Source organism: Phallusia mammillata, chromosome 4 (assembly GCF_965637545.1).
Source record: "Phallusia mammillata chromosome 4, kaPhaMamm4.hap1.1, whole genome shotgun sequence".
Lineage (NCBI taxonomy): Eukaryota > Metazoa > Chordata > Ascidiacea > Phlebobranchia > Ascidiidae > Phallusia > Phallusia mammillata.
The window spans coordinates 4,050,180-4,077,093 of NC_137255.1; the positions used below are offsets into that span (position 1 = coordinate 4,050,180).

The 26,914-nt window shown below is 33.7% G+C and overlaps 1 protein-coding gene and 1 pseudogene across 2 annotated transcripts; both read right to left on the minus strand.

Moving 5' to 3' along the window:
* Window positions 1-5,101: 5,101 nt before the first annotated feature.
* Window positions 5,102-16,410, minus strand: LOC145222516 (kelch-like protein 12). Its single transcript, XM_080088650.1, has 12 exons — window positions 16,324-16,410; window positions 16,122-16,245; window positions 15,758-15,911; window positions 13,615-13,829; window positions 13,200-13,343; window positions 11,036-11,111; window positions 10,869-10,969; window positions 7,279-7,477; window positions 6,896-7,033; window positions 6,076-6,234; window positions 5,287-5,437; window positions 5,102-5,222 (listed from the first exon to the last, which is right to left on the minus strand). Exons 1-12 carry the CDS (start codon window positions 16,383-16,385, stop codon window positions 5,102-5,104), a joined length of 1,644 nt encoding a protein of 547 aa, XP_079944776.1. The 5' UTR covers window positions 16,386-16,410.
* A 1,377-nt stretch (window positions 16,411-17,787) lies between these two features.
* On the minus strand, window positions 17,788-26,183 carry LOC145223342 (kelch-like protein 28; annotated as a pseudogene). The gene is made up of 12 exons (XR_013859455.1): window positions 26,025-26,183; window positions 25,834-25,957; window positions 25,155-25,308; window positions 24,869-25,083; window positions 24,410-24,553; window positions 23,509-23,584; window positions 23,342-23,442; window positions 22,019-22,217; window positions 21,549-21,686; window positions 19,995-20,196; window positions 19,052-19,186; window positions 17,788-18,573 (listed from the first exon to the last, which is right to left on the minus strand). The product of XR_013859455.1 is annotated as a kelch-like protein 28 (transcript).
* Between the last annotated feature and the right edge of the window lie 731 nt (window positions 26,184-26,914).

Consider the following 26,914-nt stretch of genomic DNA (forward strand, 5'->3'; position numbering starts at 1 on the left):
ACAACCATATTTCAACTGGAGAAGTGTAAAACTCTGTTGACTTGTAGCATTCACAAAGAATTCAGAAAGTATTGCAATCCTGTTTAATCTGGATCGTTTGTATGAATAAACCCAAGGTTGCTCAGTAATGGAAACTACTTTAATATGAGGATGTGTTTTAAGCTTATGTCTGACAACAACATATAAATCTTCGTCTATAACAGTGTTGTGAACTTCACTCACAAGATATTGCGCCCTTGAATAAAAGTTATAGTGTCATTGTTAAGTAAGGAGTGGCCCGTAAACCACTTTACTATATAGTGCTAGCTTAGTCTATAGTGCTAGCTCAGTCTGCAAAATAAGGCAGTTCCCAATACGATATGCGTACATGCATGATTCCTAAGTCTGTGTGCAGGACCAATTTTGGCAAGTGACAAAGAGGTTTAGGACAGCACAATCAAATAGTTTGTTGCAAAGTTTATGAGTGCAGTAAAAACTTATGCATGTAGCTGACCTGCTCAGTTACACATAAATATAGAGTGCCATTTGTGAGAGTAAGACAGTAAAAAGAACAGTAGCCTACAAATTATACACATCTAACACTTATGTCGATCAAAAATTACCAACTTTTGCTTGTCCAAACAATAAATGCTATTTTGGACAAAGATAAAGTGTCATGAAAACAACCAATCTATTTCTTACTGAGTGTTTGAATCGAACATTATCAGACCCTTCAATGCACTTCCTAACATATTTTCAACAGATGCCTGTTTAACTGGGCACAAACAGTTCTGTCGTAACGACGTAAATAGAAGCCTCTTGTCTTTCCCGCCGCATCTTGTGAACAACAAAATTATTCAACCGTGACTTGACGAAATAAACTAATTGTTTATAGATATCTAAATATAGATTTAAAAATTATAAAAAAATTAAACTACAAATTAGATGTCACATACTATTCGAAACGAATAATTCATTCAACTGCAAAAATGTTTTGGTTATTCGAGCAAAGAGCGCTTAGGGTGCATGTAGTTTAATGCGGTACAAATAACTTCTCATCTTTTCTGAAATACTCAGACGAGACAGATGAACAAACTGCGTAGTGTCTCCCGATAGGTTTTTGCTTTTTTGTGCAGCAGTCACGAGGCCAAGCTATTTGATATATTTTCGGTTTCTGGCAGTCTTTCGGTGTGTTAATTGAGCCAGGTCCCTCGAGAGGAAGTACGACTGCTGATGAGATATATTTTTCGCCCCCCTTTTGAACACTGGGCATAGCTAAGCCGACCCATGTTGGATCTAAGCGGAAACCCGAAATGCTACACTGGATAATTACACCAACACTTTTAAGTTTCATAGAAACAGTAAAATCCCATTTCAGTTTTAATTTTCATGGGCCCTGTTGTGGCGCACCCGGCGCACCACACTTTCGTTGGGCCTGCATTGATCTCCAATACCAAAGCTCGATATATGACATCATATAAAAAGAATGCAGCCTAAATACGCCATAATATAGACTTATTTACGAAATATTTCAAGTTCAAAGTTTTAGTCACATTCAAGTTTTAAATGTTTATTTATTTGTTAGTGCTTACACAGCAAATCAATCGAAATACATGATCACATAGGACATAATACAATGTATAAAAGTTTGCATAACATAAGTATGAAGACCTTTAGAAGTATGAAAAATTAATCAAAAACTAATTCACATTCAATTATCCTTACTTAATGTCACACATTGTCATTTTGCTTTGTTCATTATGACAGAAGAAAATCAAACTATCTTGTAATCGTTTTAATAAAAATGTGTTTCATTGACATCTACTGTTGTTCTTCAGACAGATAGACAATATCAATTGGCAGAGTGTAATCACCATGGAGTGATAATGAAAGTAAGCGTAATGACAAACCTATTACACACTATCAGAAAGTGCAAGAAGGTAATAAAGACCAGATAAAAAATCTAAATACTCTATTGTCTAAAATTAGCACAATCAAAAATGCAAAAAAGTCTAACAAAGTTGTTTAGTCCTTGGTTAAACTCATGATACCAAAGTTACATACATGCATAATTACTTATGTATTACATTATTTTATGATTATCCTTTCATGCATGAATATACTTTTAATCGGGTTACAGGTTGATTTTGCATTTTGTTTGTTTGTTTTTTTCTGCATATTTGCTGTTTATTTATTGACTGTGATTTTACTGTGCATAATTATGATCCATTTTTGTTGATGTAAGAAAACAAAATCTTGACTGCAAAGACATTAAGATAAAAAAACCTGATAAGTGATATGCAGATGAATAAATTGACTTCACAGTACTTGTAGCATTAAATTGCAACAACAGTTGCTGTGAAACTTGGATTTTGAGTTTCAAATGCAATTGTCCAAACATCTAAAATTGGGTCATACACTTCAACTGAATTCCACTTGTTTATGCCATCCCAACTGTGAAAAATGGGTTTTGTTTCAAAAACCTTTAACGCATACAGATTTTGTACATGATATACACATGGCAGGAGTAAAACTTTAAAACTCAGATTAAGTATCCAACTAAACATACTTTTACACCAGTTTGAACTCGTGTTTCTTTATGTCTTAAAATGTATTAAATATGTTAAAAAAATCAATACCCGCCAACAACAAAGATTTTTTTCCCAATCACACAAGCAGATGGTGCAGAACGTGCAACATTAAGTGATGCAACCATTTTCCATCCATTTATCTTCGGGTCATATTTTTCAACTGTTTTTAAACGTTTTCTACCATCATAACCTCCTGTTCAAAACAAATTAAAACAATAGTTAATAAAACAAACATCTAACACAATTGTTTGTAACACAACTGTAAAGCAAGTCACTAGCCAAACTATTCACCCAGCGGTTATCAGTTGATAATCACCCAGCTGTTATCAGTTTGTGTTATTAATATTTGCTTTTAAGTTTTTGTCAATATCATGGTGTTATACATGCAATTTGATTCCAAAAAGTCAAATAGCAAAGCACAATGCCATAAAATATCAGTCTTACCAACCACAAACAAAGCAATAGAAGACTAAAATTTTGCTAGTGTTATGAAAGATATGAAAAATCCACTATTTTTATTTGTTGTAACTGGTAAAACTTGTGTCATGCTGGTTTGTTTCACTTGTTTAGTCATGAAAGAGAAAACTGTTGTTCAATTTACACAAGTTTGACGTCTATTTACCTACAGCAGTGATTTTCAACCGGTGTTCCGCGGAACACTAGTGTTCCGTGAAAGATCGTCAGGTGTTCCGCGAGAAATTTGCTAGTTTGAATATTGGATTCTAATGTTTTAAACTTCTATGGTTTGAATAGTGTTTTATGTCAAACACCGGTCGAAAATCACTGGTTTAATACAATAGGCGGAAAGAGGTTTTCTTTTATGAAAATAATTATCCGTCATCCCCGATTGGAATGTTCTGTAGTGATTGGCTTCATTTATTGTTGTGTAATATTAAGACTCGTTGTCTAATAATGAAATAGCTGAATCGCGGGTAAATTCCTAACCGTTGGTGCAATTTAGCTTTGGGTGATCTTTAAAAATAATATAACATTTAAACGCTGTTTCAGTCGACACGAGATTCAACAAATTTTTTTGACGTTCAGCATAATTGCTTGCGCGGAAAACGATGAATCACGGAACAGTCAGTGCTAGGCGAATATTGTATTTAGGTACAATACTAGTTTCAATGATACGCTTTCGTAAAACTTCCCCCGACTCTAATAGCGCTATATGAGCGTTTTCATCCGTTTTAGTGATTACGTGATGTGCGATTTAGCGTTTTAGTGTCACCCTGAGCCTATATAGTTGTTTCATTGCATCAAAATTTCGTTTGGTGTTCCGCAAACATATTTTAATGTATAAAGTGTTCCGTGGCTCAAAAAGGTTGAAAAACACTGACCTACAGGTCTCAAAATTTTAATTTTTTTTATCAATTTTGAAAACAACTACATTTTCTAAAGCACTTAAACCAAGAGGTTCACAATTTGTATGTTGGTGCATTGCAAATTGTTTTAGGGTATTTTGTAACTTTTATTTTGATTCATTTATTTTCCACCCTTATAACCCCAAATGTTCGTTTTTTATGTTTACAGGTGCATTAGCCCTTGATGTGCTGCTAGAGCTATCATTCAAATCAATTTTCGTTTGAAAGAATAACTGAATACTCTTTCCACCCGGGCCATTTTTGCAAAACTGGCCCTAGAATCCGGAATTTTTCCCTCAAAATCACGAATTTTGACCACTTCCCATTTTGTCAATATTAAAGTTTGAGCTGTTACCAGCATCGCAACTGAAAGGGTAATACCCTGTCTTGTATCTAGGCAAGTTTCAGTCTTGTATCTAGGCAAGTTGCAGCCTGGGTGCAGTGGAAATGTGTTTGTTTGCCGTATGCTGACAGTACCTTTTGTAAGTTTTGGCAAACCATGTTAAATTGACTGTTTTGAGGTATGGTTGTAAATGAAATACTCACGGCCTAACTGTTACATGTATGTTTTTGATTTTTGGTATGTAACACTCCTATGTAATATAGGACTAGGGAAAAATTTCATTTTGTGTCTATTGACAGTAGTTTTTTTTGCAGCAACCTATCAAAATAGTACTTTATATCATTTATGGTAAAAATTTCAAAAAATATTTTTGTGATTTTTGTTGTTGTAGTAAACTTTCTTGTCAGAAATTGTTCATACAGAAGCTCTTTTAGTCTTGTAGGATGCTTACTGCTTACATCTAACCACAATAATAAATCTAAACCAGTTTTACGCTTTGACTTTTTGACAAAAGTTGCGACTATACCATGCGCTTGTGTGTTTATTTGCCAGCTTAACATTTGAAATACTTACAAGCTTGTTTTTTATTCAAAGCAGCTGAAATTTTCACCAAATGAAGTGCTAGAAATATGTTTTCAGGGAAAATTTTAACTTGGAAGATAGCATGTGTATTTTTTCCACACAGGGTCATTAAACATATGCATTTTTTTAATTTTCAAAAAACAAATAAATGAAGAAAGACATACATGGCATACAGGACTACACTTGATCACAATAATCAACCATGGTGTGGAACTTTTCGAAGCAATTGTCCACACACAATGTTACTTTGCACCAGCATGAACTGCATTTTGGAATGCTGTGGCTGCTGACTTGTCTGTTCTGCGCAGATCATATCCTACATGCTCTCTGTACAATACTGGATTTCCCTGTGGGTGAAATCTTCTGTATAAAGTGGCACCCTGTCAGCCTATTTTCTAATGGTGGTGTCACAACTGGGGTGCCATACCTTGATGTACTATTTTCCTCACACAGCTTGATACTTCCAAGACATACTGCAGCAGGGTCATCACCTTTTCGGCATTGTTGTCCAGTAACTTTGCAATGATGGTTAAGAGATGGCGTTGTTGCCCAATAACTTTGCAATGATGGTTTTTTCACTATACCCATGTGCATCGTGATTTCTATGTATTTTCGACGCATTATCTATGACGTCATAATTGTGGTTTCTGGAATTGGAAACGTTCGAGTTTACTGCGCGAACGACTCCAACGATAGCTGCACATGCCGTAACGACTTTATTTAAAATACAACGGCGCGTTATTGTTCGTATTCCAACCGAAATATATAAAAATAGGGCAAAAATTGGCAAAACATTTCTTAAATTTAGGTTTTTGTTTTATGACAAAAATATATTAAAACTTCACCATAGACTTTTTTCAAACAAGAAATAGTTCTTCCATCCAAATACATCACACTGAAGGTATTTTCACGCAACCGCCGCTAATTATCACGACGTAATTACGATTTCATTTACCGTCTATATATAGACGATCGGATTCTACGGTAGTCGCATAATCGTCTATATATAGACGGTCGGGGTGGAAAGAGTTAAGTTGAATTTAATAAATACATTCCCTGCATTTTGCTGATTTGATTTGTTTTTGTCTGCTAATATACAAAGAACCAGATTAAACCAAATCCAAATTACCTGAGGTTTTCTGCATAAATTGCAAGTATATGAAAAGCCACCTTTTTGTTTTACGTGTGTTTGTAGAGAAGCTTTCCAAACATTTACCTATTGCGTAGATGATTCCATCCAATACAACACTTCCTAAACCACTTCTTGCTTGATTAAGAGGTGCAATCTCATTCCACGCATCACTCTGCACATCATATTGCTCACAAAAAATCAAAAATTTGCCATCTTTCCAGCCTCCAACACAGTAAAGCGACCCTGAACAACAATTCAGTACTGGAGGGTTGGCTTAGCACTTATTGCCATTTCACATATGCTGTGGCCTATTTCAAACATCTATACATTACCTACACCTATTTTAAATGTGTCCAATAATAGCCAACAATCTTATAACCAGCGTTTATTTCAACAAGCAGAAACTCATGGGTCCCCCCACATGCAAAGTTGTAAATAATGCATTTTAAACAAAGCATCCATGATAAATTTTGGTGCTGTGAGTTTATACTCTTGGAGACACTTAAACCACTGGTGAGAGAGACCAAGGTAACACTGGGACAATGGGTTGCAAAACCCCATTGATTTTTGCCGCATTTTATTATTGTTTTTTTCTTGCATTTTTGATGTTCTGAATTTTTAGCCTAATGATGAAACAAATGGCACAATTTTCAAAATAAATCACAGTACGCCAGGGCCATTGAAGGCGCTATACCGAATCAGCCGGTCACCAAGCATTCACCACCATATGGCAAGGCATAGGCTAGAAAAATCTAGCCTGCGGTGGGATTCGAACCCACGACAGGAGTCTTTCCGGGACTCGCGCTCTAATTTTCAAAATACTATTAGATGATGTATTGACTGTTTAAATGTGTAAAGTTCCAATTCTGTTCTTGCAAGTTATAGTGATTCCTACTGAACTTACCATTACAAACAACTGTTTTATGGTTTTCTCTTGCATGCAACATGTCTTGGATGTTGGACCACTTTTTGTTGTGGATGTCAAACTTTTCACAACTTGACAGTGATTTGCCAGTTTTACCTCCAGTGACATAGATGTGGTCTGCAAACAACAAGAAAATCATCTGGGTATGTCATTTTTCACACTAGTCATCCTTTATGTAAAATGTGTACATTTACTAAGAGTATGGTATATTTAGTTTTACACAATTTAGGTTTACCTGAAATATAAAATGAATTTTGCGAAATGTAGATAATGCACAACAGCAATAGTTTATTTTTCAAACAAAACTGAGATTTATGCATCTGCGGTTCAAAAGGATGAATTTACACTTCGACAAAACTTACTTTGAATAGATCCTGCTGCACTATTACAACGGGCTTTACTCATGTCTGGTATTGCAACCCATTCAGTTTGTTCATTCAGGTTCAACACTTCGCCACTTTTGTAAGGATTATGTCCCAGTGCAGTTTTAGAACCTCCTATAGCATAAACGTTTCTTCCAACTTTTACTAATAATGCCTTACATCGTTGTTCTTGGAGGTTCTGTTTAAACAAAACATTAACCCTATGGTAACACTATCTACAAAAAACAAACAAGTTGTGCCCTTACAAAATTGGCCAATGTGTACACAAATATAAACTAGAAGGGTGTCTTAGCACATTTTGCCATTGCACATAAAGTAAGACCTATTTTAAAACGTTAATACATTCTCTGTACTTCATTTATAATAGGCCTCGTATTAACCACCATCTTTTACAACCTTAGTTGTTTCTGCAGGCAGAAACACATGGGTGCCCACACATGTAGAGTTAAAACTAATGCATTTTAAGAGATAACCATGAGAAAGTTAGGTGTTATAAGGTAAAAAACAATGGTCAGTAATGGGCTTAAAGAATCATGCTATTAAAAGTACCAACTATACAAGTCTTATCTTATTAAATTTTGTTAAGTTTATTCTATTTTACATTTTATTTTTAGGAAAGAAGGGGTAAATCAAAGGGCTACAGCATAAAACATCGATTGGCACCTATAAAAAGCAAATTCTACAAGCTGTCAAATATTGTCTAAAGAAATTCGCCCATTTTAGGGGGCCAGTAAGCTAAATCATGGGGCTACAGCAGTGATTCTCAACCTTTTTTATTGCCGGTTCAAATAGTAGTTTTTCAAGTGTGTAAGAAGCTGCAAAAAAGAATTTAAAAAAGAATGAAGATAACAGCAAACAACAAGAATGCAGCAATATTCCAAAAGAATTCAGTGTGAAACGTGATGTTGTTTTTGACTTTCCGTAAGTTTACCGAAACAATGTATGCGCAAAGAAGATGCAACATGACGAAGTTCATTGAAATGATGGTCAGTCAAGCGATTATGATACTCGTTGTAAATTCTAACCATTTTGCTAAAAAGGGCTTCACATACATAGGCATTTTTCTGTGTATTAGTAATCAAGTTTGGGTACTTTTCCTCAGGAACTCAACTCCAGAAATCAAATAGGCTATGACAATGAAATAGCTCCACGCTGACTGCAAATCCAGCAGCTCCATTTAAAAAAAATTCAGGGGTGCTGGCAGCGTCAATGGCCAGAGGTGTTGCAAACATTCTCATTAGCAGCAAAAGTGAATTGCAACTAACGAGTCTTTCAAATTCAGTAATTAAGTTACTGATAAGCCCAGCATATGTTTTGAAAGATCTGCAGCTTTGGTGGTTTGTGAGTGTTGGAAAATGTTTGCATTTGTAAGCTGGTTCTTCCAAAGATTAAGCTTTTTAATAAAAGCAGACACTGTCCTATACAAAACATTGTTATTTCCTTGAAGGGTGGGTTTCAAAGATAAAAGGTGCGTGGTGACATTAACCATGAATGCCAAATGAGCAACCCATTCTTCATTTTTAATATCTTAGATACTTTTTTTCCTTTGGCAAACGCTTTAATCTCCACAAGAAACATGTAAAACCTTTTAAACATGCAGCATGACTTCGCACTGCAGTAAACATTATTAGGTCTCCACAGTCATCATCAATATTAGCAAGAAATGTCTCGAACTTCCGTGGTTACTTAAGAGAATTTGCTTGAATCCAATTTACTGTTGATATTACTATTCTGTTACATGGGACATTTTCAATGACTTTGCAACCAGACATTTTTGGTGCAAAATACAAGCTGCCATGTAATGCAAGGGAGATTTTCTTCTTCTCCCCATTTGTTAACAGACTTTGCAGTCCCTGATTAGTTCCAACTAATGAATACATTTTTGATGGGTCCAAAAGTATTTATTTAATAGTTGCGTTAACTTCTTTAAACACATCTACCCCCTTTGTTGAACCATGAATGAAACATAAAGTAAGAAATTCCTCACTAACTTTGAAATCTGGTATCACTCCGCTCATACACACAGCCAATTGCTCTGTGTCAGTAATAACCTTTGTGTGATGGAGTAGTAAACAAAATCTTTGGACTTTTAAAACAGCAGGTTGCTTAGATCATCAAAAATGCAAGCAACATCAAACTATTGTCATTGCTCAGTTGTATTTATTTAGCTTAAAGTTGAATGACAGACGAACATGCCTCTATAGCAAACATAACAATAACTTGCTTCACAATTCAACCAACTGATTAAGGTTCCATGTGACACGCAAGAAGGTGACTAATCAGGTAAGATAACACAGTTAATTCTTCAGATTCAGTGGCAAGTTTAAAATGGTCTTTTGCTTGCAATGCGCTGACTTTAAAAACTCTAATGTCTTTTTTCAGGATTCTCATTGGTAACAATCGAATTTGAAAGCATGGATTTTGTTGTACCTCGAAACATTATAGGATTTTACGCCACTTATCACTACTGGACACAAAAGACAATGTACTTTGCCATCTATTCCAACTTAAAAATATTTTTCTTTCAACTTACTTTGAAACATCTGATGTCTTGGAAAAGAGTTCAAGCATTCTTTGAAGTTTGCTGTGACATGATAATACTTTCAATAGAAACTTGTATGACATTTGAAAATGATAGACAGACTTATTAGCTACTTTTTGTTAATAACACTTTTTTTGCAAAAAGCATACTGACTCTGACTTATCTGACACAATACAACAAACAATTTCCGCTGTACGTAATTATTCTCGGTAATAGATTGATTGTGTTGCATAATGAAAGTGTGTAAATATGCTGCATTGTAAACTTTTGTAAATAGTAAATTTCATAACATCCATTTTGCTATTGTAACTTTCATGGATTTTCTGAGGTCTGGTGAGAGCTGCAAAGTAAGTAAATGGGAGCAGCATGCAGCCTTAAAGGCTGTGGTTGAAAATCACTGGGCTACAGGGTTGAACATAACAATTGACGACTTAAAACAACATATTCTATAAATTGTCCCAATTTTATTCAAAGACATTATTTAACAAATTCACCTATTTTAGGGGGCTGGTTGAGTAAATGTTGGGGCTACGAGGTAAAAACAACAATTAACATTTATCAATGGCAAATTCTACAAGCTATCCTAATTTCATTCACTTCGAATGCAAACTCCATTGTTTGAAAAGTTCACCCATTTTAGGGGACTAGCAGGCTACAGGGTAAAACACAACAATCAACACCTATAAACGGCAAACTGTACAAGCTGTCCAAACTTTATGCAATTCAGACTCGTTTAAAAAGTCACCCAGTTTTGAGGGTTTACTGGGTAAATTTTGGGGCTGTTGAGTCAAACAAAACCAATGACACATCTACATGAATATATCTACAATCTGTAAAAGTTTCATCCAAATTCAATAAACATTTTTAGAAGATAAGGAAGAAAAAACAAATGAAAAAACATAAACAAATCGAGTAAATGTGCCCCCTTCAGCATCTATAGCAATTTGGGCACAACAGTATTTTGAACAGCAATGAAGCTCTTGCATGTAGTTTTGTAACCGTTAACAATAAAACACAACAATCTTACTGGGAGCAACCTTGTTTGTTTTGTGATGACATCATAAACAACACAATCTTGTTCTGTATCTTTTCCACCAACTAAGATAAACTCATTTGACCTGATTTCACCTACACAAACAAATCAGCACAAATTAATTGATACATCAACCAACATTTTAACAAAAACAAATTTACCATCCAGTTTTTTGCTCATTTTAAGTGAAGCTTTGGCCAACAGGTTTAAACAAACCAAGTTGTTTTGTACCAAGTTCTGTACAGCAAAAAGTAACGAATTGGTTCATATTAAAGGTAACAAATATTGATAAAATTAAAATAAACTAGTTAAACGCTTCCTTTGAAGAATCATATTAAGATTCTTTTTACCCCAAATTGGTGGTTGCTGTTCATTGTAATATACACTTCCCAAACTTAAGTAAGTTTGTTATAAATCTCTGACAAGATAACTTTGTTATTAATAGCTCAAAATACATTTAACTGGATTATATTCTTAACAAATCATACCCAAAGGTTTAGGATTCGTAAAACTTTTCTGATTAACTGGTTCTTCTAATAAACCAGATTGCAAAAAAAAGTTTTGTCTGCATATAAAAAGAGCATGCAAAAAAGTAAAAGGATGGAATTCATGTTAAAGTCATCAAAATATTCGAAACTGCAAAGGTATGTTTCAAGTGCAGTTGATAGGTTTGAGCTAGCATACAACCCAGAAGGTTTACAAAACACTATTTCAGAGTGCTCCAATTAACTAGAAGGGTGGCTTAGCACATATTGCCATTGCACATACACTGTGACCTATTTCTTAACATATGTTTACATCCGACACTTATTTTCTATTGGGTCCCATATCATCCATTGTCTTTTATAACCTTAGTTGTTTCCGCAAGCAGAAACTCATGGATCCCCACACATGCAAAATTGTAAATAATGCATTTCAAGACATAACAATGAGAAAGTTTGGCATTGTATCGTCAAACCCAGTGATCTGTACTGTGCATAAATAAATATGCTATATGGAGTAAAGACTATTTAAATTCATTCCATTCATACATATTTTAAGGTTTTTCTATTTTATGACTATCTAAGAAAAAAGTGTTAAATAGTGAGAAAATAGGCGAACACACAACAATCAGCTCCTATTAATGGTGAATTGTACATGACTGTAGGAGTCTAGTGGAGTAAATGATAAGTACTACAGAATTTAACAGAACAACCAACACCTACAAATGGTACACTCTACAAACTGTCCAAATTTCATTCAATTCAGACTTTGTTTAAAAAATTTAACCATTATGGGGGGCTAGTGGGGTAAATGTTGGGGTAACAGGGTTGAACACAACATTCTACACCTATAAATGGCACACTCTACAAGCTATGTAAATTTTATTCAATTCTGACATTGTTTACAAAATGGACCCAATTTGGGGGGCTAGTGGGGTTAATGTTGGGGCGACAGGGTTGAACATAACAACAACTATAAATAGCACACTCTATAAGCTGTCCAAATTTCATCAAATTCAGACAATGTTTAAAAAATTTACCCTTTTTGGGGGCTAGAAGGGTAAATATTGGGGTTACAGGGTTAAACAAAACAATTAAATGGCAACACCTATAAATGGCAAATTCTGCAAGTATTTCAAATTTTACTAAATTCTGACACTGTTTAAAAGACTCACCCATTTTAGGGGGTCAGTGGGGTAACTGATGGGGTTTAAAACACAAAAGTATAAAATATGAAACCACGATGACCCAATTAACAGTCATGTAAAATTTCATCCAAATCGAACAATGTTTAAAATTCTGACCACTAGAGGTTTTGTCAGCACCATTCGTCAACGCTTCTAACGTCATATGGCTGTTAACACCCCTCTAACTGGCATGTGCGAAAACGTCCACCAAGTAATGCACAAACACAAGTACCATATGTACTGGTGCCTTTATTATACCATTACACCACAGAAATCTTTCGTTTGTGGTGCACAGCAACATACAACGACGTTTTACACTTTGGGGTCTAGCGGGGTCAATACTGGGGTTATCAAGTCAAACAAAGCAAATGGCACATCTGCATAACTATATCTACCATCTGTGAAAGTTTCATCCAAATTCACCAAAGATTTCATGCCAAAAGTGCATGGACAAACTTCACCGGAGAAAAAAAGAAAAGAAAAAAAAACTGAGTGAAATCAAGATGCGTCCCCTTCAAGGAAGGGGACCCATAATTATTACACAACAAAAATATGCAATTTTAAATAGGCAAGTTAGTTTACCTAAATAACATATTCATAAACATTGAATTCTTTCAATGGTCAACAAATTTACTTATTTGACAAGTTAAACTTACCTCTTCATAGATTTCATCCAAAAAGTTAACAGACATTAAAGAAAGGTCAAGTTTGGAGAAAAGATTCACAAACAAATCCGCATGTTGAAGAGGGTTGTTATTAACCCACTGCACAATCCCAGTAAAAACAGCCTCCTCCCAGATCTGTATATCACATACTAGTAAACTTGAAGTAAGTACTGACAAGGTTGGTAACAACTGGTATAGACAGGCAACAAGAAAAAAATAACGAGAGTAAACTAAACAAATGTCCCTCCTGTATGATATTTGTAGCAGTTTAAAACAAACATTAGTGTGAGATTAACTTAATAAAATAAAAGTTATTGAACAAAACTGTAGGGTTTTTACATTAACACATCCCTAAACAAATCTTTCCCTGTGAAAAAAGAGAAAAATCATAAAACACATAACGTACTTTGCTTCTGTTTTCCAGAACAAAAGAAACATCATCAACAGAAAGTTGTTTAAAATCTTCACTTTGTACAACATCTTCAAAGTTTTGGGCAATTAATTTGTTTGCTTTGTTGAGTAAATCTTCCAGGTTGTATCGCAGAGCATAGGCTTGGAGTTTTAAGCAGTTGTCAGCAGATACAACATTGAGGAGAAAGGCACTACATTTTGCTTTGAGAACTTAAACAAAAGTTATTTTGTTTAGTTTTATATTTTGGCCATTAGTTTAGGGTTGCCATATGTCAGGATTTTCCCTGACATGTCAGGGAATTTAGTGTTTAAATCTGCATCAGGGAGAAATGTTAAAATGTACTTAAACGTCAGGAATTATATATAAAAATATATATATACTATGAAATTAATGTACCAACGGAGAAAGTTTCTAGTAGTAGTTACAACCGCTCCTATACCATGAAACGTAAAGAGGTTAAGTGGTGGGGCGCAGTTTAACAAACAAGGTTACTGTTTTGATTTGCAGTGTGTGTGCGTGCGTAACAACACCTGTTTGTTATTAGTTGTCTAACAATATGCGTTATTCGTTAAATACACAAATTAAAATCCGCGTGATAAGAAAACACAGCATTAGATGATACGCTGGAACATGGGAAATTTCATTTGCTTTAACTGTGCACCTAATATACAAGGAACCAACTGACAACAACAAGTCAAATGTCGTGAAACATAAAAACGTTTTTACAGTGGCATTTTATTTCAAATGGTCTTTGTGGCTCCCATTGTTTGTTTGTTTTTTCTGTGTGAAATCGGTCCGAATGGTTTTTTGAGTGGTAAAGGTTGGCGACCCCTGATATATGTGCTTATTGTTTCAAGGATAGTAAGAGTAGTGAGCTTAGCCTAATAAACTTGAACTAACAGAAGCCTAAGCAGAAAGTTAATTGACAAGGATCAGAGTATCGTATCTAACGTTTTCTAGTGTCGCCGTCCGTGTGACTTTCCAATATTCTAAATTTATTCCGGAATAATAAGTGTGTAATAAAAAGTGTTCACAAAAAAGGTTAACGCAGCGGTTCTCAAACTGGAGTCCGCGGTCCTTTAGGGCAGGCCAGTCAAACTCGCGGCCCAGTCAACAGCAATTGTAATATTTTGTCCGATTTATCTAATTATACTAAATTTTTCTTACTTTTCAAAGTGAAACCTATTATTTAAACAGACATTTACCGAAATTGAATTTATAGATACAAATCCATATGTTATGAATAGAAACGATAGTAATTAAAACTCCTTTGCCAAAACTTTTGATTTTCAAACTGCCCTAAACAGATTTTGTGTTACTGAAAAGAGTATTACCAGACTAGCAGCCATATGCGTCTGACTTTTGTAGGCCTATTGTGTGCAAACAATGCAAAAAACAGGTATGAAATGTGTCACAATATAGATTATAACGTAATAAACAGTTAAAACTGATCTTCACATTGTGCAGCTCAATCTGTGCATCAAGTTGGAAATTAATCTGGGTTTTGGGGAGGTCAATGGTATATATTTATGATATAAACCTTTTTCTTTACCAATTTCAAAAACAAAAACCAGCAGATAATTGGAGGCTGTTGGTGAAATAAGGATTTGCAATGCGGCCGTCGTAGCGAAAAGGTTGTTTAAGTGTATAAAACTAGATTAAAAATCACATGCAGCCCTCGGCATAATTTCCAAACTGCAATGTGGCCCCCGAACCCCACGAGTTTGACACCCCTGCTTTAGGGCATTTTGCGGGAACCGCGAGAAGGTGGAAGTAATTCTATATTCTCATTTGGCGTCAGTTTGTGCAATTGAATAAGTTTAAATCAAAGTGAAAGTGAGAATCGGCCGTCTCCATTGCTAAACAATAGGCTTTATTGCATGAAAACTAACAAAAATGCAATTTTTCGAGCACAATTGTAATGCTTTTGGCTTGTCTGTGATGTCAGATTTGGATCATTGTTATGCACAATTTTGCATAACTAGCTAATATCCTGCAATCAACTTTCGATTTTCTAAAATACACATTCAAGCTTACGCACCGCGAGCCCTCGAAATAATGGCAAAGGGACCATTCAGAAATTTTTTTCAATGGCAAACCTACATTAGTTCAAGTCAAGTATTTTTTTTTAAAAAACCTTCAATTTCAGTGTATTCTGCATCATCCAAAACATCCAATATGTTTTCCTCTGTTATTTCAATTTCACCAGAATATATAAACTGAATGATATTTGCAAGTCGCTGATGTGGAATCTTTTGCATTTTAACAATGCCTTCATATTTCTCCTTCATCTGCAAAGCAAACCTTAAATGTTTTGGCATGAAGATTCGGTCATCATTGGTAAATATAAAGAAAGGAAACCGCAGTTCCTTAATTGACAATGAAAAAAATAATATGAAAGTGCTAAAAAAAACAAATTAATGCTGCCTATTTTCGCAGATAATATTAAATCTACAAGCTAACCAAGTTTTGTATCACTTTACAACTTAAGAGTTAATTACCTCAATGGTAAACATTCTTCTGAAATAGTTGGAAACAAGCATCAACACACTTTTATGAACTTTGAATTGCTTTCCTTCTGACTCCAGCACCAAATCACAAGTGGAATCTGCTGCATTTCGGTCACTACACAAAATTTAGAAGTTGAGTCATATTTGTTTACAATTGATGTTTTCTTGTCATGAATTTACTCCCAAAACTTACTCATTGAGTAGTTCTCCCAACCAAGCTTGATGTCGCATAACACAATCATCAGTAGGTGCCATTGTTACTGCCTAAAATTATAACCAATACAAAACATACGGCACAATATTATGTTTCATAAAAAACATACTATGAAACAGTGAAAAAAATTCACAAAGCATTTTAATCCTACCATAAAAAATCTTTTAAATAGTCTCCCTAGAATAACTACAATTTGCAGAAACGTAACAAACACTTTTACTTGTTGAAAGAAAACACAGAAAACAATCAGATCAGCTTTGAAATTAAAACGAGAGAAAGTCTGGTCAATAATAACACAAAAAAAAAACAGTCAGCTGCGGCTGTAACATCAGCAAGCATAAAGTAAGACCAGTTAACTGTGACCCATATATGGAAGTTTAACTTCCTTTTGAAACATTATTTATCATTGATATAATTAATCTAAGATTTTTTTATCAAACTGACTTGTTTTACACTTCTGCAGTTTCACTTTTTTGCTGAACTATCTTGAGGTAACTTTCTCCTAGTGCAGTTTTTGTTCTCTTCTGCATGGGAAATCCCCACACGCGAAAGCCAAGTTCTGCCATGGAAATCATTTTTGAAACTTGTGCGTTGTCTTGGTTTTCCAGTTCCACTCTCTTGCAATTTTGATATTCAGCATGTAAGTTTCAAAATTTGTACTTTTAGCTTCGCGACACGAAAACAGCTTACAACTACAGTTACGTAAAAGCCATACAATCTAGGTAAAAATGCGGTTGTTTGCGTAGTAACCTTTACTAAAGAAAAATGCTTGGCCCTAAAAAAAAACTAACCACAAAAATTTACATTTAAGCTTGTTTTACGTAACCTTGTTTTCACATGTGTTACTCTGTTAGCTTTAGGTCAGGTATTCTTATTCATGTTTTTTTACCAAAAATGCTATACAGAACGGCCACTGCTTTTCAGCAGTCCAAGAAAATTTATTTCCTTGCCTTACATTTTGTTTAGGACTTTTCCCTTAACTTTTTTGCCGTTTTCATTGTTTTTGAGTGCTTCCACGTTTTACAACTTGACCTGCACATTTTCGAAAAATGTGCGCACATTTTGACCTATACAATGTGGCACCTGCACATTTTCAAAAAAATGTGCCATATTTACACTTGCAAGTTTTCGTGCACATTGTGCAAAAACGCTTGCATCCCAGCCTCGGATCAGGTGGTGGGTTTTAAAATAAATGCTGTTTACGCATATTCACGAAATGTAGTTTCCGCATGGTCAAGAAAATTTCTCAAATAACTTTTTTAATCTATACAGTTAATTTGCAAAAATGCTCTTAATTTGATTTGCTACTCAATGCTAATAATTGGAATTTTATTAATCTTTGTCAATCATTGTAGACAAGAAGTACACAGTAAAGAGTGGAAGCACAAAAAAGGATGATAACTAATCTGATCAGTAAATGCAGTAGATTTTAATTTTTTTCCAAACATACAAAAGATGACAGTGCGAATAAATTGGCATTAATTTCAATTGTTTTGACAATCATTAATGCATATAAGTAAACTAGTAATCATTACACAAAAAATGAGAATGATCAACAATTTTGCATATTAACAGTGGGAGGAAAAGAGAGCGACCAAATAGATCAAATAAATTAACACACATAAACACAGTATATTTAATCTGTGGCATTCTCAACACCAAAGTTATAAAAATAAAAGCATACCTGAATCAACATAAATGATAATTGGATGCACAAATTTGCATCTGTTTTTAGATCACAGTATTGTTCCTTGCAAAAGGATATTAACAAGTCTATCAAAGAAACAGTACAAAATGTATCTTAGATAAATAAATCTTAAGTCAAAGTTCGAAGATAATTGAAATAAACACTATATTGTAAAACTGCTGTAACACCGCTACATTTAATGGCATATCATTGGTAAGTGCAAAAACACCTAAAATCTAAAGTCAGTAAAATGTTTTTTGTTTTGAAAAACAACAAAGACTTAAATACAGCATAAAGAATATTTAAACCTGGAATGTATTTTACAGATGGTAGACTTGCTTGGTGTCTAAATGCTTGAATTTTAATCAAGTTCATTTGGCTCGAAAATCATACTTTCAATCAAATCCACAAATCAACTTAATGTTTAAATTGCAACAGCAGTTGCAGCATAAACTGGCTTCTCAGTTTCAAATGCAATTGTCCAAACATCTGAAGTTGGGTCATAAACTTCAACAGATTTCAGGGTTGTTTTGCCATCCCACCTATGAAAATTAATAGGTTACGGTAGTCATTTGTAACATACCAATATACTTTCTGTTTGCAATATTTTCATGTTTTTATTTGGTACAAATCAATAGGGCTTCAAATTTTATGAAAAAAATAATTATTTAATAAAACTACAACATCAATTAACATGTTACATAGCAAACAAAAACTGACACTATCACATTTGTGATAGTATCAATTTCGATTTCTATTGATTTTAGTTTTTTAACTTTTAATCTGCATGAGCATTTCAAGTTGTTTTTACCATCCCAACTGTGAAATTTATAATACAAAACAATATGGCTTCAACTTTTTTAAAATTACAGGTTTATTTTTAAAAATGACACCATCAGTTAATATGTTACATAGTAAATAACTACTGACACTGCCACATTGGTGAATTATATCAAACTCAATTTCTGTTGATTTTAATTTTTTAACTTGATAATATACATAGGCAATTAAGTAACTTACCCCCCAATGACAAAAACTTTGTTTCCAACCACACAGGCTGATAAATAGATACGTGCAATATTATTTGATGCAACCATTTTCCATTTGTTTAATTTTGGATCATATTTTTCAACTGTGTTTAATCATTATGTTTGCCTCCTGTCAGATGCAAAATCCGAAAAATATGACAAACTAATCCTACTAGTTAAAAAATAACTATTAAAAGTGTGTTTCTAACATCCCTATAAGTCAATCACTTGCATATATATAATCATTTTTTTACAGATCCCATCTACTACAAGTTGGTTTGTCATATTTGCAATTATTTTTTGTCAAATTTAATTTTTTTATTGCATGCACATTTTTTTCATTGAAATGTTAAAACCTAGATTGAGATCCAGTGGAACAGAATGTTTAACTGTGCTGTTGTTTTTGTAACATATTCAACCTGAATATTTACCAGTGATGGGGAGACTCAAGTCACCTTTTTCAGAGACTATACCACACACAACAAATACCTGTTAACTTCAAACAAACTAGTGTCTTGGACATTGCTTTGGTATTGGTAACCTTGCTGGTTTCAGAAATATGCTAGCCCCATAGAGAAAAATAGGAATAACTTTTGGTCCACCCATCCAAATAGGGTTTAGATGGTACACAGCAATTGAAAAAGTAGCCAGGTGATATGCAACCAGTAAAATATTGAGAAGCACTGCTCTAGCGCATGCAATAAAAATAGAAATTTTGTGTTTTCAAAACTCCACTGGTGTGAAGTTCTTGTCCATGCTGGTTAATGAGTGTATATTAATGTGTCTTATTAAAATTTACTCTACTTAAAAAAGGGGCCCAGTTGATGGATTTTCTTCACTGCAATGAAATAGTGTAAGTTTTAAAGTAAAAAAGTCGAAATGAACCATTCTCAACGAATAACTATCCAAACATTTAAAAACTTCCATTCAAAAACTGTTTAGGACTTATAGGACTTGTTACCCAACCCTAAAATTTACCTATTGCATAAATTTGCCCTCCCAACATAACACTTGCCAACTTGCTTCTTGCTTGATTAAGAAGTGCAATCTCATTCCATACATCACTCCTCACATCATAACGTTCACATGAAGATAAACGTTTGTGACCATCCCATCCTCCAATGCAGTAAAGTATATCTGTGATAAGGTTAAACCAACCCAAATTTGTAATAGTATTGGTATGAATAAAACAGCAACAACAATTGCCAACTATAACAAAGCTCCAGCAGCCCTTTTGCATTACTAACATTTTGATCTTGTATTTAAATAAGTTGATTTATGTAGTTGTATAGTAACAAAACATCAAACAAACTTTCATTAAATAGAACAAATAAGTTATGTGACTACATTTACAAATGAATGCTTAAATTTTTCAAAAAAGTGTCAATTAATATTCAAAGATTCTGTTAAAGTGTCATTAAAGTTTACATGCAACACATTTTGGCAAAATCACTGGTTGAAACACACTCCAGTGTTCTTTGTTGTTCATAAATTACTGTTACAATTTATCCGTTTTATTAATTGCAACTGATCTTTAGAAACTGTCCATTAAAATTTCATGTACATAATGCATGAAACATTGAAACACACTTCTTTTGTGGCTACTATGTTAATTTTGGAAACTTTTATAAAGGTGGCAAAAATGTACATCCTGAATCACAAGACTATTGTTATGAAAATTGTATGTAAAGACTGAAGAAGGAAACACATAGAACGGAAATCTGGTTATAAAGTGCTTTAGTTGGTCTTACTGAGACCATTTTGATTCCTTTATTTCATCTGGTAACTATAAAAAAAACTGAATTTGTATAATATTTAGAGTGTCTGCAACAGATAAAACAATCCTTTAACATTTAACAATGTCATTTTTAACATAACGCCATGGCAAAATTTTAAGATACAGGATCATTTTTTTACCAATACATTGAAGATACAAACATGTAGCAACAGTATGAGCCCAAAAAGTTTAGTTTTTAACTTTTTTATAAAGCCAATTGGCTTAGCAAATGTTGGTAAGTTTATGTAAACATAGCATTATTTAGACCACAGCTAAACAACTGAACAAAAAATTGCAAATTGTTTAAAAAAATGGATTTCCTAATCAAACTACAAAGACAGATTTGATATTCAATGTCAAAATCGTCTGAAAACTTAATGTGGCATGAAACAAATACCATGGCCCCTGTTGTTTGGAGCATTTCTTATTAAAGATGAGCATAACTTAGTAAGTTAAAGAAGAAATGAAAAAAATTAACATGGTTGCGCTCAAGTTTATTTATCCATATAGTCATGTTAATAAGGTGACTGGATATTCAAATGCCAGTTAATTAAGTTATGCATAATAATATTTTTTTTGGTCTTAAAGTATGCTTTGTTCATTATACTATTTTTTTAAAATCAGTAAAAAAATAGGCACGACAAAATTTTCCAATTTTAGGCTAACAAAAACAGTTTCGCTTGGAGCCATTTCTAGCCTTTTTTAAACTTACCATTGCAAACAACAGTTCCATGTTCACATCTTGCATGCAACATATGGTTTATTTCTATCCACTTTTTGTTGCGGATGTCAAACTTTTCACAACTTTCCAGTATTTGACCATTGTAACCCCCAGTAACATAGATATAATCTTGAAACAAAAAAATACACACAAATAATGTTGAAAAATGTTCTTCTTATTGTGTCATTTTGGTCAACCGGTTTGTTAATTTCCAATGTGTACATTCACTATAAGTTAAGCATCTAGACAAAAGTTTGTAGAGGTGACCTGTCTAAGTGTTATCTGACACAAAGAATTCTACCTTCATAATCACCATGACCAATATTACACAGGAGCTATTTCAATGAATATCCTTACAAACATAACAGCTATATTATCCCCTGGGTATTTAAAAAAAGATAACTGTTACATATTGGAAGTAGTTAATATAAACAAAAATAACCTTTTCAGACAAATTGTACCTTGAATTATTCCTGAACCAGCACAGCTGCGAGCTTCCCTCATGTCTGGTATTGCAACCCATTCCTTGTTTTCATTCAGATCAAGCATTTCTCCGCTTTTATATGAATTTTGATCATTGTAACATTTAGCACCTCCAAGGGCATAAACTTTTCTCCCAACTTTTACTGATGTTGCTTCACATTGCTGTGTTTGGAGTTCCTGTTAAAACAAACAGTTAAAATCTTCTATCACGGACAGACCAAGAGATTTCTTCTTAACTAGGCTAGCATATTTTCTTAACCAGCAGGTTAGCTATTAAAAAATAATGTCTAAGACATGAGTTACGCCAAAAACAGGGCTAATTGATTGGGTCAGTATAGTTGCAATTCTTCGTGAAACTTGAGTTAGGTATTGCAGAAAGCTACTCATGTACAACCTGAAAAGCTTTGGCATACCACAGGGCTATAGGGTAAAACAAAAAAGTAAGTTGCATTTTCTACCGACAATTCGAATACTGTTTACAATATTCACCTATTTCTACAGGGTGAAATACAACAATCGACACTCAATGGGATGACTTGCAAACTGTCAAAATTTCATCCAATTTGGATATTGATTTAAAAATTTTTTGGAGAGCTAGTAGGACAAATGTTGGGGCTGCGGGGTTAAATACAACAATCGACAACTCAAAACAGCATATTCTATTAACAAACATTTTATGGCAAAAGCAGGTTGAACAAACTTGAGAAAAGAAATAAAATGAATCGAGTAAAATCAGATTTTGCCTTGTTCAGGAAAGGAGCCTATCATAACCTACATAGTACCAAGCATGAACGGGTGCTTAACGGAAAGGAAACAAATGCTATATTGTTACAATGTATTTTAGAGATAGATTTTAACTAAAGTACTTTGTCAATTATTTTTATTTGAAACACTTATAAATTGTGAATCTATCCAAATTTCATTAAATTTAAACATTGTTTAGCAAATTCACCCGTTTTAGGGGTATAGTGGGGTAAACGTTGGGGCTACAAGGTAAAACAGATCAATTGCAACCTACAAATGGCATATTCTACATCCTATTTCAATTTTAGCCAACTCTGACACTGTTTAAAAATTCACCAATTTTAGGGGGCTAGCGGGGTAAATACTGGGGTTATCAAGACAAACAAAGTGGGATGCACATCTACATAACTACATCTACCATCTGTGTAAATTTGTAAATTCATCTTGGCAAAACGAGTCAGACAAACTTTGAAAAAAAAAGAATTCAAGTAAAATCGATAACATAAAAATGATATGATTTGTTTATTACACACAAAGAAAAAACAAAACAATCTTACTGGGAGCTGCCTTGCTTGTTTGGTTATAACATCATAAGCAACACAATCTCTTTCTGTCTTTTCTCCACCAGCTAAAAGAATTTCTTTGCATTGTTTTTCACCTTTTAGTACAAAAAGACACACATTTAGTGGGACTTCAATAAGCATGTAACAAAATAAGGAATTACCTTCAAATTTTGTGTTTATTTTAAGAGAAGCTTCGGTCAACAAGTTTGAACAAATAAGGTTGTTTTTTACTAAGTTCTGTGCAAATATCAACAAAATATTCAGATGAACATAAATTTATAACTGGGATCAGCCCTGAAGCGTCTATGCAGACCAGCGATCACGGCACACTCATATATAAATCGCCAGACCTATTGAAGGTGTCATACCGAAACAGCGGGTCACTAAGCATTCACCACCATTTGGCAAGATGAAGGCCAGAAAACTCTGGCCTGTGGTGGGATTCGAACCATATTCAATGGGTCTGGCCTACCGTGATTTATCAACAAAATGTTTATAGTTTAAGTTTATTGCCTTCATGTAAAAGCCATGGCTGAAAAAGAGGTTGGCAACTTGAGAATGCTGCATGCTAAACTGGTGGTTATTTTAAAGTAAGAATGACTTGACATGTCAAAGTGTACTGTGTATTAGCTGTTTGTGTGATGTAGACAGCTATCAAAAAGTAGGCAGCTTGGTGCCTGTCAAGGTTGCCTAACACTCGACCAAAAAAATGAATTTTATTACAACAGTAAGTTTGACACTAATATTCTATAGCAGAGGATTTAAATTATCTCAACAGGCAAAGATTATGACAGGACAATGTTGCTCCTTTATGACTGATATCAATGTTGATATGGGTGCAACCCTTTTTTTTACTTTTGTTTTATGTTTTTTGGACATGTACTGGTGAATTCCAGTTTGCAACAATATAGAAAGTTATGTATTTTCTGTTGGGGCTGTAGGGTGAATCACAACAACATCTCCACTGCATGAATGCAAAACATGTTTTATCAATTAATTGTAACAATGTCATACCCAGACATGTTTGACAGATTTACTTTTTGAGACAAGCTGTACATTTACCTGCTCATACACTTTATTCAAAAAGTCAACAGACATCAAACAAAGATCAAGCTTGGAGAAAAGTTTCACAAACAAATCCTCACGTTGAAGAGGGTTGTGATAAACCCATTGCACAATTCCAGTAAAAGCTGCTTCCTCATGGTTCTGTACATAATCACACAGATTTAGTCATATAGTAATTATAATAAGTCTTATATTAAAAAATATTCAACTAAAGCCTTCGGTGTAAAATTGTACATAAAACGGGAATAGTTGTTCAAAACACTATCACTCAAATTTAAAAATATAACTTCACAGGCTACAACAGGACCTGGTTATCAAGAATGAGAAAAGAAAAACAAGCAAATAAAAAAGTCCTAAACAGTTTCAAGATGCATGATTTTTTGGCACATGACAAAAATAAATTCAAGTGGAAACTTGCCTTATGGTAAGAGATACATAATAAAATACATTACATACTTTGATTCGGTTGTCAAGGATAGAAGACACATCACCAAATTCAAGTTGCTTAAAATCTTCACTCTGTACCACAGCTTCAAAGTTTTCCACAATACAGTGGTTTGTTTTTGCAGTTAAATCATTAAGGTTGTATCGCTGAGCATAAGCTCGGAGTTTCAAGCAGTTGTCAGCAGATACAACATTGAGGAGAAATGCACTACAATTTGCTTTGAGAACTGCATATGAACATTTTTTCATTAAATTTACATTCTGAAATGACTGCAAAACATAAAAGAACTCATAAAACCTTTAATTTCAGTGTATTCTGCATCATCCAAAACATCAAACATGTTTTCTTTTGTTATTTCAATTTGACCAGAATAAATAAACTGAATGATATTGGCAAGTCGCTGATGTGGAATCTTTTGCATTTTAACAATGCCTTCATATTTCTCTTTCATCTACAAACAAAACTTTCTCACTAAAAAGGTAAACCAAGCATTTACCAAGGCTACAAAAAAATTGCCTAATGTTGCTGAATTGGGTAAGGCCAGGCAGTCGATTTAGTAAAACTTTTCTAGCAACTGTTGCCTTAAAATTAATGTTAAGTGAGCTGTGCTTTATTGTGTTTATGGAATGTTTAGGCATATAACTTTATGGCAAAAATAACATCAATAAAACAGATTAATGTTTTTTCATGAAATTTCAAACAGCCTTATTAACACAACATGGATAATACTGTTGTCTATTTTACTAAATGCAAATGCAGAAGGTTCAAAATTAGGGTAAATTGCTAAACTTTTTACATGTTAAAATTTAGGACATATAAAGAGTTCCTCTCAGGAAAAAAATCACAGAATTGCAAAAGTTAGTGAACACAAGAAAGTCAGTAACAACAATAAGTTGTAAATTCGGTGGGATAACTTCCTAAGGTTAGCTACTAACCAAGTTTTGTTGCACTTGAAAAACTTACAAAAGTTAACTACCTCGATAGTAAACATTCTTCTGTAAAAGTTAGAAACAAGCATCAGCACACTTTTATGAACTTTGAACTGCTTTCCCTCTGACTCCAGCACCAAATCACAAGTGGAATCTGCTGCATATCGGTCACTACACAAAATTTAGAAGTTGTTACATACAGAGTACAAGTTCTTGTTTTGTTTACATCAAAACTTACTTATTAAGTAGTTGACCCAACCAAGCTTGATGCTTCATAACACCATCATCAGTAGGTGCCATGGTTAGTGCATAAAGTTGGAACCAAAACACAACCTAAGGCACACATTAAGTGTTAATGTATAAAAATATGACAACACAACCACTTGAAATGCTACTATAAAACTTCTGTAAAGCGAAGTATTTTTTGCTTTTAAATACCACGTTTTGAACAACTGTTTCTAAAAACTCTAAAAAATATTTAGTAATAGCGGAAACAGCACGTACAAGCATTTAACATTCTGACGAAAGACAAGAACGTTTGCCCTTCAAATAAGTTTCAAATTACTTTCTTCTTGTGTTTCAAGCATTCTCAGCTTCAAGGGGAATCCCCATGCGCAAAAGTAAAGTTTCTCAATAAAAATCATTTTAAAAGCTTAAAAGTTGTTTTTGGAAATATAATATCTTCGTTTCTTGTAACAACAGAAACGAAGTGTCTCTGTTTTGTTAAGTTTAGACCGTAAAGAATGAGTTATTCACGTTAGAGTTTAGAAACAGAACGACAAGTTCATTGTCGCCATGGTAACCAAGTTTAAAAAAGTAATAAAAATTTGCCCAAAGAACCACTATTGATTTTGACTTCTAACATGACGAATGCACATTTGCAAACATATTTTTTTTAAAATTTGAGTGATATTCATTCTTTTATACAAAGCGAAAAATGACAAAAACATTGTATAAAAATCAAAAAATACAACACACATAAATCATGTATACTGTTTACTTGTCTGTGTAACATTTTTTACATGACATAATAGGCAGTAAAAAAGCATTTTAGATGTTTTATGCGTATGTATACAGTAACTAAACTACAAGTCATATTAAAAGATAAATAATGCAAACAACAGTGAA